Source organism: Argentina silus (genome assembly GCF_951799395.1).
Source record: "Argentina silus genome assembly, chromosome: 6".
NCBI lineage: Eukaryota > Metazoa > Chordata > Actinopteri > Argentiniformes > Argentinidae > Argentina > Argentina silus.
This window is the reverse complement of record NC_139660.1, coordinates 11,894,040-11,910,194: the sequence shown is the minus strand read 5'-3', so window position 1 is coordinate 11,910,194 and position 16,155 is coordinate 11,894,040. Positions and strand designations below refer to the sequence as shown.

General features: G+C 44.1%; 1 protein-coding gene across 6 annotated transcripts in view; it reads left to right on the top strand.

The window, feature by feature from the left end:
- Positions 1-16,155, top strand: part of patj (PATJ crumbs cell polarity complex component) — an 89,174-nt gene that overhangs the window by 63,714 nt on the left and 9,305 nt on the right. For all 6 annotated transcript variants that reach the window (XM_083671694.1, XM_083671693.1, XM_083671695.1 and 3 more), the window contains 11 exons: positions 2,551-2,747; positions 4,256-4,347; positions 9,809-9,884; positions 10,304-10,405; positions 12,031-12,123; positions 12,762-12,833; positions 13,017-13,140; positions 13,348-13,457; positions 14,207-14,290; positions 14,637-14,830; positions 15,575-15,722. In XM_083671694.1, coding sequence (XP_083527820.1) covers positions 2,551-2,747; positions 4,256-4,347; positions 9,809-9,884; positions 10,304-10,405; positions 12,031-12,123; positions 12,762-12,833; positions 13,017-13,140; positions 13,348-13,457; positions 14,207-14,290; positions 14,637-14,830; positions 15,575-15,722 — 1,292 coding nt within the window. The remainder of the gene's footprint in view (positions 1-2,550; positions 2,748-4,255; positions 4,348-9,808; positions 9,885-10,303; positions 10,406-12,030; positions 12,124-12,761; positions 12,834-13,016; positions 13,141-13,347; positions 13,458-14,206; positions 14,291-14,636; positions 14,831-15,574; positions 15,723-16,155) is intronic.

The window sequence follows — 16,155 nt, the reverse complement described above, 5'->3', positions numbered from 1 at the left end:
CCCTGTCTTTCTCTCCATCCCTCCATCTATCTATTCTAAAGATGACTAGTCTGGGCATTGACCACAGCTCTCATCCCATAGCTGAGTGGAGACCTAATGGGCATTAAATCTCCCAGCCAGTCCTTCCTCCTCTTTCACTCCTCCCTTCACACTCCTCCTCCTCTCCCCAGGGTCACCTACAGGTCATCTCACCTCATCATGTTGACATTCGTCTCGCCTACAAAACTCCTAGATTAATGAATCTGGTCAGCATTGGGCATCCATTGGCTGTATACAGCCCATTCTGAGTGAGCCGATGTTCCAAAATATTAATGCAATATGATAGGACCCTTGTATATGAAAATATCGATCCGATATCGGTAGAATATGTGCCGCAGACAAATATCAAACACATCGGTGAAACGATATCTGTATGGCTCTAGTAAAACCTAAAAATTCCATGATGATGCCTATTTCACAATGTACAGTATTCACCATTCAGTTGTGAAATATTGTGATGGTACAGTATTTTGGATTTTCAGCCAACACATTATGACCCCAAAATCACTGACACAGCAACAAACGTTTGAAAGCAATCCCAATAAAACGCAATCCCAATAAAACGCAATCCCAATAAAAATCCTGATGTTTCTAGTGTTGTGGTTAATGGGCCGTGCTGGTTATCGGTCAGGAACAGACCACCTCCTCTCTAACACACCTCTTGTCTCTTTTCTCTCCCTCCCTCCCTCCCTCCCTCCATGCTCCCTCCCGCCTTGTTACCCCTGTATCTCCTCCACTCTCCTCCCCTTACATATCTCTCTCCACCTTCTACTCTCTTTCCCCCTGCCTCCCTTTCTCCCTCTTTCCCATCCTCTCTCTCTCTCTCTTTCTTTCCATCTCTCTTAATCCGTCCACCTCATACTCGCTCACTCTCTCTCTCTCTCTCGCCCCTCTCCCTCCATTCCTCCCCGTTCACTCTCATCTTCCAACCTGTGAGGAAGCGAGGTAATGAATCCCCCCCACCCCTTCTTTTTTATCTGCAGGAATTTATGGACCTCTTAGGGCTTTTAATTACTCCTCTCACAGTGTGACATGAATGGAAAGCTCTCTCCCTCCCTCCCTCTCTCTTTCACATCCCTGCCACCGTAAAAGGGAAGACGAAATTGAAAATAAAAACAGCCAGGGCTGTCTCATAGAAAAAGGTCACCGAAGACCTTCATCTCTCTTGGAACCTCCCTCCTTCATTTTCACTGTGTGACAGCTGGTGGTTTTAATCAGAACGATGGTTAAATACTCCCCCAGGCAGAAAGGGCCAGGGTGGGAATATTTATTCCTGCTTGTCACTGGGCCGGATGCTGTTATGCAAGGTGAGGTGTTTTGTTACTGGGGTTGTAAAAGTCATCCATAAAAACATTGCAATGTCGGGTTTGGAGGAGGCAAAATAACTCATTATAAACCTTTCTGTCAAACGGATGTTTGGATGATGCATAAATGATGTCAGTTGTGGGTATGAATTGGTGTATGATGAGGGTGTGATGAGTTTCAGTCTTTTTTTAAGATGTCATAGGAGCAAGTTCCCATTGAGGATTTCAGTCCCCCGTACACACACACACACACACACACACACATACACGTTTGATCAGACAGGATTTGAATTTATCCCTTTGATGGGCAGCTGGCTTTGAGGGTTAACTAATGATCCTTTCATGAAAGATGGGCAGATCTTCAATGGGAACTAATGCACGCACGCACACACACAGACACACACACAGACACACACACAGACACACACACACACACACACACACACACACACACACTTCCAGGACCGCTGTTAAAGGAAATTGTACAAAGAGCATAATTTCCCTGACAGCATCCGGATGTCCTAAAAGGACATGTAGATTTTCTATCAGCACTCCGACCTGACTACTCCATGTCCTCACACTCTAAATAATCACTGCAACACACTACTGTACACATAATCTTTTCTCAGAGCACCAGTGGTCTTTAGTCCTGTTCAGGATGTGCAGGTTTCTCTTCTAGCCCAACAATAACATGCCTGATTCAACTTTAGCCCAGAGCCAATGGTTCATCCAATCAGGTGTGCCCAGCTTGTGGACTGGAGTTGACAAACTCTGAACCAAAGCTCTCTTTGCAATGGAGATGCAATGTGGAGCTAGCTAGCGTGACACAAAAAGAGGAGGCGGCTTTGGCCTTAAGCCAGCTAGAAAGACAACATTAACAAACACTATTTTGTTAGAATATGCAATTAATTTTAATCAATTGTTGGAATGTGGTAATTGTTGCACACAGTCAACACTCTGGTTTACAAAAGGGTCTTTCATCATGGATATTATACAAGGCATTCCAAAATGGTGGAATTGTTCCTACATTTGAGATGTCGTCTAAGAGTGAATTGGATGCACTGTGTATGTATTTATTCTGTGTATGTATTTATGTATTTACACTGTATGTATATGTATGAATCTTTACAAATGTATGCTGCCGTTTTGCCATTCTGCCTCATTGTATATGAATATTGACGTGTCTCCCTCTCTCTGCCTCTCCCAGACCGTATCAGGGAGCGGTACGGGGAGCTGGCTGGGGAGCTGCTGTGCGTGGAGCTGGAGAAGGAGCGCCAAGGGCTGGGCCTGAGTCTGGCGGGCAACAGGGACCGCTCCCGCCTCAGCATCTTCGTGGTGGGCCTCAACCCCGGGGGCGCTGCCGCCAAAGACGGACGTATCCGTGTCGGGGACGAACTGCTGGAGGTGAGTGGGGAGATTTACACACACACACAAACTCAGATGGTAATGTGTGCAAACTAAAGTAGAGTTGATGGCCAGACAGGACATATATCAGTGTGGACAATGAGCTGCTGGAGGTGAACATAACACATAAAAACAGCAAACACAACACAAACATCAAACGCTGTGATCCACTGGGTAGCAGCTTGGTCTGTCAAGGTGCCTCTCACTTCTCATACTGTAGTCTTCAGATCATCTGTCCATTCCACACTTGTCTCATGTCTGTACTTCGCCCTCCATTCTTTTTTGGAAAATCTTTCCTATGTGATGTTTTCCTTGTGATGTTCTCCTTTCTCTATTGAACAGATGTTCTCTCTTCTTTTCCTTTTGTAACTGCTGTAACTGCCTGTAGCATTATGCTATTTTAAGGTATTTTCCCTCACCGTCTACAACGGTCCTTTCTCGTGTGTGTGTGTGTGTGTGTGTGTGTGTGTGTGTGTGTGTGTGTGTGTGTGTGTGTGTGTGTGTGTGTATGTGAGAGAGTATAGTCTACCGACCCCCCTCCTGTTGAGCCCAGGTTTGTCCCGTAGGGGTGGAAATGAAATGCTTCCATCAATGTCACTTTGGTTCTGAGAGGGCCCATGGCCCCAGTACCAGAGAATCCATCAGAACAGGAGAGAACGTGTGTATGTGTGTGTGGTAATAATAGGGAATAGCTATCACCAAGGCTTCAAAGGGACTCCACTGTTGTTTGTCATGCATCTCTCTATAACTACGTTGCTAGCTGACAACCAGTTATCAGCTGCCATGAAATGTTGTGATTGAATGTTGTTCCTCTTTGGAAGGTACTGTGGCAGCATTAATGTTAGAGGATTAATGAATATTGACGTGTTTCCAAACAAGTTCTCTGCCTACCCTAAATATGTGAAATAAATGCAATAAATTATACATGTATCTATGGAGCTGCAGTTTTGATACTGTGGGCTTTATTTAGTTTGATGTGTTACTTTGATATTGGCTCTCATAAGTACCTATAATATTCATGATATTCTGTAGTCAGTTGACCCTAATGTTGTTTTGTGTGGAACTTTTTCTTCTACAAGGCTGCATCCCTCTTTTATCATCTCTTGTTCTTCTATCTCTCTCTCTTCTCTCTTTCCCTCTCCTTCATGCTCGCTCTTCTCATTACAACAATGTCAGTGGCTCCATGAAAAATTAATGTAGCAGACAAGCTGCAGCTGAGGCTGCCTCGACCCACACACACACACACACACACATTTTTTGTGTTGAGCTCCTGAATTGACTATTGATTTAACATTTGGAAGTTGTGGATATTCACCCCCTTAAAAGCAGGCAAGCGTGGATTGCCGTAGTCTAGAAGCATGCTCAATGACCTTTTAGTAATGTCCGTCTCAATCTCAATTAGTGTGTGTGCCTGTGTGTCTGTGCTTGTGCCTGTGTGTCTGTGCCTGCGTGTCTGTGTAATAGAAAACCTTCCTGTTGTGTATGTCATTGATTCCTCTGTCCGTCAGATCAACAACCAGGTCCTGTATGGTCGCAGCCACCAGAACGCCTCAGCCATCATAAAGAGTGCTTCTTCCAAGGTCAAGATCATTCTTATCAGGTAAGGCCCATCGCTACTGTTCTGTTGAGCTCCTAGGCACCCTGCCCATAGCCCAACAGAGCCCACCTACGTCACATACATTTGTCAAATGCCATAATTGAGTTGCACTTAATTTAGTTTTGCCTGGTGCATAACATTGGAACTAATGGATTAGCCCCAAAGTCATTAAGTTAGTGTTTGAAAGAGTTTTACATTGCACTGTAGCTCCAGGAAATGGATGGAAGCTAGTTAGGGCCAGATTTGATTCCCAGAGAGTTTGCTGTTTGCTCTAGTGGGAAGAAGTACAAGGTAGTAAGTAAGAACAGTTTCTTGGTTATGGCGTTAATTTTTCAATTTTCTTTGCTGAAATGAAAAGATGAAAACTTTGAAGTGCAATTTTCCTTTTAAAAACTCTCCCCCATTGTGACTTTTAGCACTACTTCTTAGCGTTGTTAGAATTGCCTCCCAAAAGCCTTTCAGTACGACCTCTGTAACTGGGATGGCTGAGATCAGGTGGTGACTTTGTTGATGCAGACAAACCTTTTGACCTCAAAGCAATGGCAACATGTACAAGGGAATCTCGTCTGGACATGGGATGACGAAAGCACCTTACCACTAGAGGTGTCACGGTATGAAATTCTGACGGTATGATAACCTTCATGCTCAAGTTACCCGGTAACCCCGGTAACCACAGTTTTATTTCTTTTTCATTACAGTTTTACACAAGTTTCAAAAAGCCTACTCTAACATATAAAATAATTTCTCAAATGAAATAATGCAAGTGTGGATTGAAAGAAGAGTATTGTAATTGCATAAGTGCATTTATGAACATTGCTTTATTCTGAAAAATAGAAAAACATACAAAATAATCAATGAAATCTGCAATTTTAATGATTGGTTTGCAAATGTATTAACATTTAAATGCAGAAATACCTCACGTACATAAATATTCAGACCCTTTGCTATTCAAATGCAAAAATGTTTTCAACAAGTTGAATTGAGTCCATCTGAGTGCAAGGATAATAGTTCATGTGATTTCGGATTTGACTTCTCTGGCTAAATAAAGGATACATTTAAAAAGAGTTTGTCTTTAAATGTATACAGGGGAAGAATGTGTTCAGGCATGGTTGTGATGTGCCACACAAGTATTGCACCCATCATCCTTTGTTGTGCTCCTTTTGAACAAGTGAGAAGAGAGATGCTATTTCTACACCCTTTAGCAGTGTGCGTGAACAAAGCTGTAGGTGAAGGTGACACTTGAGCTATTTTGTATTTTCCTCCACAGTTGTGTTGAAATAGCATTCTGGAGCACTCTTTCAGCCACGGTTCTTAAGAACAGAACAGAACTTGTACCCTTCAAGTGGGCATTGTTTAATACCTTTTTTAAGTTCTCATGGCTGTCAAGTTGAATTTGTCTATCTCACATAGTCAGTGCTAGCAGGAGGCATATTGAACCTGTTCCATGTCCATTAGCTAAGGCTCTATTACTTTCTGTCTAACCAGGGAAGTCAAATGAACACAGCCTACTACAATGATTTTGATGTAATTTGGAGGATATGTGTATTACTGGAGTAGAGGGAAGAACGGGAGTGATAATAACATTGTTACATAGCCCTTGATGATAGTCTGATAGGTTGAGGGTTGACATCTGAAGTCAAAACAAATGTCTTTAGTTCTCGACGAATTCAGTTGTAAAAATGCGCAAAATCATCAACAATAGGACTATGACTAGGCCACACGAATTACAGTGGACTGTTTTCATAGTTTCAGCACCCTCTGCTGGTTGAGTGACAACTGATAGATGTGGTTAACAATAGGGCCTAATTGCTCTGCACAAGAGGTGAGCAGACAGCTGCCTATGTTGTCAGGTCCAGGGCCGTTTCTGGGTCTACAGTGTCTGAAGGTGGTGACTAGACTATGTTCATCAAAAGGAATGTCAGAATGAATGGTGTTTTTTAATTTAGAGATTTTCAGTTTGATGACCCTAGTCATGACTGCAGTCTTGTCAGTAACAACTGTGGGCCCTAGTCATGACACATGCGGCTAACCTGTTCAGTGCTGCAAAGAAACAGCCACATTCATTATGACGGGGCCAAGTGAAGTGTCACTGACACACACACACACACACACACACCCTGACACACACTCTCAGCTCAAGTGTTAGAGGGCAGGTCACTGCTGTCAAGCAACAGAAAAAGACAGCTCTTATGGTACTGCAAACTCATTCTCCTTGCCAGTGTCGCCTCTTCCTGCTCTTTGGAGGTTTAGACCAAGGTTGGTGTTAAGCACTTTGTGATGAAGCTTTTGAAAAACCCTTTCCACATGGAATTTGATTTGATTTGATAGTGTCATTCTCACTAACCAAGGTTGTCCATAAGTGTCCTATAGGAAATGATCTGGTGTTGACACAATGATCGGAGCTGATTGAAATTTTCTTTCATCACTGGTTGGATTAGGTAACAGATCTTCTGTCACTTTTGTCTTGACTTATGGATTTCCACAGGGAGACGTTCTCAACCTTTTTCTGTTCTATTGGTCTTGGAATCCCGGCCAGTGTTCAGCTTGAGATTTTCTTTTTGTCTGGAAAAGTCCTATTTTGTCAGAAGTGATGTGATTGTGGCCAATCCACAGGCGAAGACAGTACAGAAGGTGGCTGTGGGTGAAGGGTTTGGTGACAAACCCGGGTTCACAGTGTCTCAGGGCTACTTGTGTATGATATATGTCAAGTCAACGGTTTTTCTGGCAATGAATGATGGGGCTTTCTAAAGGACAGGGGCCGCAGAGCATATCACCATGGAAACATTAGTGGGTGGCAGACAGAGAAGAAAAAGAGCCGGGTGGTAACACAAACGGCTAAGCATCACTCCCCGTCGGCACCCTATCTTGCCACATATCCTGCTTTGCGTCGGGGTGAGTTAGTACCGTGACGCATGTGCTCTCGGGCCCCTCACATACACAACTCAAACATAACAACACTGCTCTATGACCTTGTCAACCAACACAAATTGCGCCTTTTTTTCTTAGTTCTGGTGTCGGTGTAGCTATAGGCAGGAAGCAACAGATTGATTGATCCATAAATTCCCGTTGTCCTCCTCCCCCCTACCCTCACCTTGACAGAAGAAAAAAACACATTAACCGTAATTGGAAAAGGGTCACTTACTGGGCAAAGACAATAATGGCTGATGGTTGGGAGGGAGGGGGGGAGAGGAGGAAAGAACGAGGGATGGAGGGAGAAAGAAAGACAAATAGAGAGCTGAAGACTGGGATAGATGGAGGGAGGGAGAATGAGAGGGGAGGAGATAGAATGTTACCTGGTCATCTGAAGCAGGGATCCAACTCCACTCAGCCACTGAAAGCTGTGAGCAGACAGGAGACTATCTGGGGCTGCTGGATATCTGAAAGGACAAAAAAAGAGTGAAAAGGGTCTGAGAGGACCAGGTGGCAAACAAGAGGAGAGAGTGGAAGAAGGGGGAGGAAGACACAAGAGAAGGCAAAAGAGCACCGTAGAACAAAGGGTGGAATAACAAAGCACAAAGAAAGAGAAGAGACCCAAGGAAGAGCAGAACCGGTTCTACACCTTGCATGCTGTCTCCTGGTGGCTCCACCTTATGTGACGTAGAGGCAAACCAACTGTACTGAAGGATAGGTCAGCATCGGGAGACACAGAAAAATAAGACTGTCTGGAGCGATGCCTGCATTTACTCTCTTCTGCTGCACAGGGTGACACACTTTTACCTCCTTAGTTACATCTCGTTTACTTTACCCTTCATCCTCATTGGTGCTAATGGGAGTGAGACACAAATGGCTAAACTTAATGTCAGGTCCATAAATGAAACAACCCATGTCAACTGAGACACAGTATGTGCCTAGTCTTCTCCATAACAGGTGTCTCCTTTGCAATCGGCAGGTATTTGTTGGTAATTGTTTTTTCGTCCCAGTCAGAGTCATTTGCATACAATAGGGAGATATTGTTGGTTTTTCTTCTCTCTGGTACGCCTCATCCCGTCGGCTCACTTGAGGCTCTGTTGTATCTGTCTGCTTTGATATTACTCGTATCCCTCCACTAGTCCCCTGAGGTGCCGCGAACAAACGAGCCACCAACATGTTTTGTTTCTTTGTTAAACACTAGGCTTCGGTATTGTCATCTCAGCAGCTGTCAGCTAGGGCTGGATGGCAGGGGAGGGAGGAGGAGGGGGGAGCCAGCCCTGAACATATGGACAAGTGTTTCAGTCAACGGGAGAATACATTAGGGACTACTGTAGCTTTACAGCCACCATTGGGAGATGGGGGTGAGAGGGAAAACAGGAAAGGGAAAGAGGGAATGGTAGAGAGGCAGTGAGAGAGGAAGAGGAGAACACCAGAGAGTAAGAGAGAGAGAGAGAGAGAGAGCAAGAGCCCATGTAGGGAATAAGGAAAATACAAAAAGGGCATACTGGTGGTGTCGGTTTCTTTTACTGGACATGGACGTAGAACATACAGTATTACATATTATAGCCTTCATAACTTAAAGAGGTTATATCTAGGGGCAGGACAATATCTTGACCACGTGACCTGACATCAATAACCTAATGAAATTCTTGTTCCACGGTCTAATCAATCAGAATCAGAGTGACATTCTCTATTTCTAATAGACATTTGAATACATAAAAAAGATGTAAAAAAAACAACTACAAAAAAACGGTATTACATAACTGTAGACATAACAGGGTAATGTCAGGGACATGGTAAAAACAGGTTGTCATAAAGCGGTCATGGCTGGTTTTAACAGTCTTTCCGGCAGCTTCAAGTTACGTGCTACAGTACCATGCTGTGTTCAGTGGAGACTATTGTAAGAGAGGGAGAGAGAAAGAGCGAGAATGCACACAATGACTATATTTTAGAATGCTTGGATGATGGTTGTATTGGGCTCAGGTGGCCAGCTCAGCCATTGAAAAAGAGCCTGGTGGTCTGTGGTCCTCTCCAGCCCAAACTGACTACTGAGTACTCTGTCTATCTTTCTCTATCCTCTCTTCCCTTCTTCCTATGAATCTCATATCTGTAGATGCACTGGGAATATTGTCTGATTTGACCACAATCTCCAAATCTCAAGCCAGCCATTTTTCTGTGGCTTCTCTATGATGTTTTGTATTTCCCTATTGTCACGATGGTGACTTTCTACATGTATGGAAATAATGTTTAAAACACGTATAGATTAATTAACAAAAAAGCTGAGAGTTAAAACGAGGCTTCTTCTATAGGAACAGGTCATGCTTTTCACTTGATAGTAGAAAGAAAATTGTACAATCAATGTTCCTATCAGTCCTCGACTATGGGGACATAATTTATATGCGTGCAAACCTGATTAAGGATTCCTCAGTGGAGAACTGCTGTTGTTATGTTGTCTTTAAAAAAATGCATATATGCAGCTCTATTTATACTGCTTTCTCTCTTCTCCCCTGTTCTTCCATACCCTCATTCCCTCATTCCCCCTGTCTCTCTGTAGGAACGAAGATGCTATTAACCAGCTGGCCGTTACTCCCTTCCCAACTCCACCGGTGGCCCTCTCTTTGTCCAGTGAGGTGAGTTGTGGTGTGCTCTCCCCTTGCTAGTGACCACATTCTCTCTTGAAGAAGTGGTGGATGAAAACACTGAAGGATAGAGAAAGGAATGGACGAGTTAAGAATAAAGACATATTTATTCCCCAGTACAACTTCAGACGGTAATGGACAACTGACCTGACCAACTAACACAAGTTATCATTACGTTATATCTGACTCCAAAAGATATTTTATCATTAATAATGATTGATAATGGTTTGCTCATCTCTGTGTGACAGACACTTGATCATATTGGATCCTAGATTCCATTAAGAATATCCAATATGCAATTACCATGCTGGGAATATTGTTCTTGAATCGCAATTTAGATTCAGCCTGTAAATTGCTTGTATTGAGGTGGCATGGCCCCCAACTTTGCTGTGCTGTGAATGTCCCCCCAGGTTTCCCACCCTGCTCCAGCGGTACAGTCCCCTACAGAGAAGTCCCAGGCCCCAGATACCCTGTCCCTCAGAAGAGGGCCACTAGAGACCTCCATCAGCAAGGTGAGACACCCTGATACAAAATGTACTCTCACATCCAACCCCCGATTTTCAATCAGATCTCTCCCCTCTATATTAAGCTGCTCCCATGGTTGTTTTTGTTAGGTCTGCAACCTGAGAATAAAATGAGATGGCCACATTGCTCTAGGCAATATATATATATATATATATATACACACACACACACACACACACACTCACCGGCCACTTTATTAAGTACACCTGTTCAACTGCTCGTTAATGCAAATATCTAATCAGCCAATCACATGGCAGCAACTCAATGCATTTAGGCAAGGAGACATGGTCAAGACGACCTGCTGAAGTTCAAACCAAGCATCAGAATGGGGAAGAAAGGTGATTTAAGTGACTTTGAACGTGGCATGGTTGTTGGTGCCAGACGGGCTGGTCTGAGTATTTCAGAAACTGCTGATCTACTGGGATTTTCACGCACAACCATCTCTAGGGTTTACAGAGAATGGTCCGAAAAAGAGAAAATATCCAGTGAGTGGCAGTTCTCTGGGCGAAAATGCCTTGTTGATGTCAGAGGTGAATGGCCAGACTGGTTCGAGATGATAGAAAGGCAACAGTAATTCAAATAACCACTCGTTACAATCAAGGTATGCAGAAGACCATCTCTGAACGCACAACACGTCGAACCTTGAAGCAGGTGGGCTATAGCAGCAGAAGACCACACCGGGTGCCACTCCTGTCAGCTAAGAACAAGAAACTGAGGCTACAATTCGCACTGCTCACCAAAATTGGACAATAGAAGATTGGAAAAACGTTGCCTAGTCTGATGAGTCTCAATTTCTGCTGCGACATTCAGATGGTAGGGTCAGAATTTGGCGTAAACAACATGAAAGCATGGATCCATCCTGCCTTGTATCAACGGTTCAGGCTGGTGGTGGTGGTGTAATGGTGTGGGAGATATTTTCTTGGCACACTTTGGGCCCCTTAGTACCAATTGAGCATTTTTTAAACGCCATAGCCTACCTGAGTATAGTTGCTGACCATGTCCATCTCTTTATGACCACAGTGTACCCATCTTCTGATGGCTACTTCCAGCAGGATAACGCGGCATGTCACAAAGCTCAAATCATCTCAAACTGGTTTCTTGAACATGACAATGAGTTCACTGTACTCCAATGGTCTCCACAGTCACCAGATCTCAATCCAATAGAGCACCTTTGGGATGTGGTGGAACGGGAGATTCGCATCATGGATGTGCAGCTGACAAATCTGCAGCAACTGCGTGATGCTATCATGTCAATATGGACCAAAATCTCTGAGGAATGTTTCCAGCACCTTGTTGAATCTATGCCACAAAGAATTAAGGCAGTTTTGAAGGCAAAAGGGGGTCCAACCTTGTACTAGCAAGGTGTACCTAATAAAGTGGCCGGTGAGTGTATATATAAAACTGATACTGTCCACCACTGACAGAGAAATGGTTCAATGCCTTCAAGGCCTGCCTCTGACTCTCTTTCTCTTCCTGTCTATCTCACCCTCTCTCCCTCTTTGGCTTATCTCCCTCTTTCTCTGCATGTCTCATCTCCCTCCACCTTCCTCCTCCTCCTTTTCTTTCTCTCGCTCTCTCATCCTCTTCTTCTTTCTTCTGAACACACATACAGGAGCAGGTGAGCGTGGGGTCCAGCAGGAGCACAGAGCTGGTTTCAAGAGAGAGCATCCCCAAGAGCCTCCGAGAGGGAGAGACCGTCTCCAAGGTCAGCTCACAGGAAGTCTACATGTCACTTCCTCATTGCTCCCTACACTTCCTGGCCAATCCAGTTCGGGGTCATAACAAAACACATGCAAACTAAGTTGAATTTCAAAGTGAAAACTTTGAGCCATTTTCCATTTACCTGCCTGGTCCTCTCAGATCTGCAAGGAGTCATAATCACATACATAGACAAATACAGACACATACCATTCACATCACATATAACCAAACCCCAATCACTGGAATAGATATCTCCAGTTTTCCAGGGCCTCAGTGTCAGTGTTTTTGCTACCTATCCGCAAAACAGATTTCATTGGTAGAGACAGGAAGATACTCAATCAAAACTGGTGTCATAGATCATAGAGAGTACATTTAGTTTCACACTTGACAGTAGTTTCTGTATTCCTGTGTGGTGCTGTTGGTAGAGCATGCTACTAGCATTGCTACAGTTGTGAGCTTGATTCCTGCTAGCACCATATATTTAAAAAGATCTATTTTTTTGTTTTGTTTCACTTACTTGTTTTGACTGAATAGGGCCATGCCTTTTTTCTCTGACCTAATATCCTCACTGTGTGTGTGTGTGTGTGTGTGTCTGTGTCTGTGTCTGCGTGTGTGCTCACTTGCACCTGTGTGTGTCTACAGAAACTGAAGGCAACAGAGAAAGGGGCAGAGCCTCCTGAGAGTGGTCCGGTTGCCAAGTCTTCCGTGGAGCAGGTAAGGGTTCTACATACAGACAGTTTGGAACATTACCATGCAGGGCACAATGTAGGGCATTGTTAGTGTGGACTACAGAAGAGAGAGTAGGCACAACTTAGTGTCAGACAACTGTTGTTTTAATGTTTGACAGGGAAATACATCATTCAGGCATCCTGTTTGTCCATGTGTGTCCACTTACAGACTGGCAGCCTATCCAAAGTGTCTGTGTGCTCCAGTAAGCTGTCTGTAGATGGAGCTGTGTCTCCTACCCCTGCATCCCTGCCCCCCTCCTGCACCAGCCCAGACTTGGAGTACTGCATCAAAGGTAAGGAGCTCCACACACCACTGTCATTCAATTCACAGGGTTATGGAGCGAGCGACAGTTGTTTTTGTTTTTAGGAAAACAGTCATTTTCAACAACAGTTATGAATGTCAATACTCTTGATATAGTACCTGAGATAAAGGTTACTGAATCCTTATATCTTTCTTCCTCCTCTCTCTCTCTCTCTCTCTCTCTCACACTATCCTGTAGTAGACCCAGCCACATGTCCCATCGTCCCAGGCCAGGAGACAGTCATTGAAATCTCTAAGGGCCGTTCAGGCCTGGGCCTCAGCATCGTAGGGGGAAAAGACACCCAGCTGGTAAGACTAGCCCTGTTCTGCGCTGCACACACACAAGCACACATACACTGCCTCTCTCCGGAGAGCAGACACAGACTGCCTTTGGACACAGACACACACACACAGACACACACACACACACACACACACACACACTCTCTCTCTCTCTCTCTCTCTCTCTCTCTCTCCCCCTCCCCCTCCCTCCGTCCGTTGAGCACAGACTGCCTTTGGTCAATGCAGAACAAAGGGTCACCTGCAATCAACACAGGAGTGAATGCTCTGGAGTCTGTTCCCTTAGGACAGCATGAATTGACTCATTGTGTTTCCACTCACATTCCCAGAGGCTTTTAGTCAAGGTAGAGGACACATACCTGTGATCTACAGTATTTATCCCCTTCCAACTCTCCCTCAGCCTCTCTGTTTCTCACAAGGATTTGAACATGGTGCTGTTATTGCACAGTGAATGGATGGGATCTAAATGTTGGCCTTTTTTTGTGGAGTGGAATTTCACCCTCCTTTTGTATTTTTTTAATTATTGACAATTATGTAGACAGGAAGAAAGTACAGAGGAGAGAGAGGACAATGGCTATTTTTGTCTATGACTGTATACGTGCATAATCTTTGGGCATGTTACCCCTAATCCACAACACTGGCACAAATGTAGGCCATGAGATGATGTGATTAGTAGTAGCCCACAAGCAGTTTCTTGTCATTTTCACCCCCCCCCCCCCCCTCTCTCTCTCTCTCTCTCTCTCTCTCTCTCTCTCTAGGATGCCATAGTGATCCACGAGGTGTATGAGGAGGGGGCAGCAGCACGGGACAGCCGACTGTGGGCAGGTGATCAGATTTTGGAGGCAAGTCTCTCCCTCTGTCTCTTATCCACCACCCTCACCAGGTCTGTTAACTGTGTGATAGTGTTGAAAATAGAATGATCACTACCCTCTCTGCCTCCCTTTCACAAATGCACTTGGTCAACTTTCCCTGTGCGCTCAATTTAGACAATATCTCCCTCTCCTGGTGATACACTGTATAGCTATTATGTCATTGTTGGATAGAGAGTGTGTGTGTGGTGTTCTCTGCAATGGATCAGTTGGTCGGCGCATGTCACTGGCAACATCCAAATTGTTGGATTGATTCAAATGTACTTAAAGCACTCACTATTTATTAACATTGTGCGTGCATGTGTGTGTGCTCATACAGGTGAATGGTGTGGACCTGCGCAGTGCAGCCCATGAGGATGCCATCGCTGCCCTGCGGCAGACCCCAGCCAATGTGTGTCTGACGGTTCTTAGGGACGAAGCACAGTACCGTGACGAGGAGAACCTGGACGTGTTCCGTGTGGAACTGCAGAAGAAGAGTGGCCGCGGCCTGGGCCTCAGCATCGTTGGCAAGAGGTACTTTTTTTTTTAACATATTTTATTGGACATGTTAAAGACAGATGAGAGGTAATCTTAAAGTAAAGTACAGCATGGCTTTATTACATGACTTTCAGCATGGTCTCCGCCAGCAGGTGTCTATTACACAGTTTCACTGTTTTAAGTGCTATCTATTCAATGTAATATGCCTTTGTGACATGGCAATTATCTGTAGAGAGACTGTTCAGTCTGTCATTATCACTCTGTATTATAACACTCTAACTGTGAAACTAGTTTTAGCTTAAAGTCTGTGCAAGCTCTACAATTTAGAAAGTTTCTGATGAAGTCATCACATCACATATTGAAAAATCTATGGCACAAGGAAACCAAGAGAGGTGGGCTGAGAGCAGCTGAGGGGATTAAATGAAATCTTAAGAAATATATCAGTTCAAATAAAACATAGCATGTAAACCAGAAATAAAAACCAAATATACCAGAAATGACTAAAATTACCATGTGAAAATGTTTTGTCATGTGTAAAAAAATAAATAAAAAAAAACCTTGTAGATAAAAGGTATATGTAAAAACTGTAAAAACAAATATGACAAAGTACTTAGATATCATCCCCTCTACTCTTGTCTGAAGTTCTGAACACATCCTTCATGTTGATCCTGGTTACACATTCCAAACTTGACAGCTCTCAAACTGATGCTGAAAAGAGGGTATATGTATGCATTGTCTCACTTCCCATTCAGATGTACTGTATGTCCTCTTGTCTGTAAGGAACGGTACAGGGGTGTTCATCTCAGACGTGGTGAAAGGGGGCGCTGCTGAGCTGGACGGCCGGCTGATGCAGGGGGACCAGATCCTGTCTGTGAACGGAGATGACATGAGGCAGGCCTCGCAGGAGACCGTGGCCGCCATTCTCAAGGTGAGGGAACAGACGGGCCAGGCGGAGACACGCTCCTACGGACATTAAACACAACGCAACCAACAAACAAGCTCAGAGAATTCATGGCAGGTGCATCCTGCTCTAATGGTAATGCTCTAATGGTAGGGAAGATGTCTTGCCCCAGGAAACACCACAAAAAGACGATCACAGATCAAAAGAGATCGCAGATAAGATTCACTGTTGTAGTTGACTTCATCTCAGCGATGGGGAAAATCCTCAAAGTCTCACTACAGACAAAACAAATTGCCTCGCTGCCACACAGTTACAGACTAACTGAATTGCATAGACAAAACTATTGCACGCTGCCAAGACCAAATAAATTCCAACTGTATACTTCCAGACCAAGGAAAGTATCGATGATATAGAATCACACAGTTAGCTATTTGGATTTGTTTTGTTTTGTATACAATTC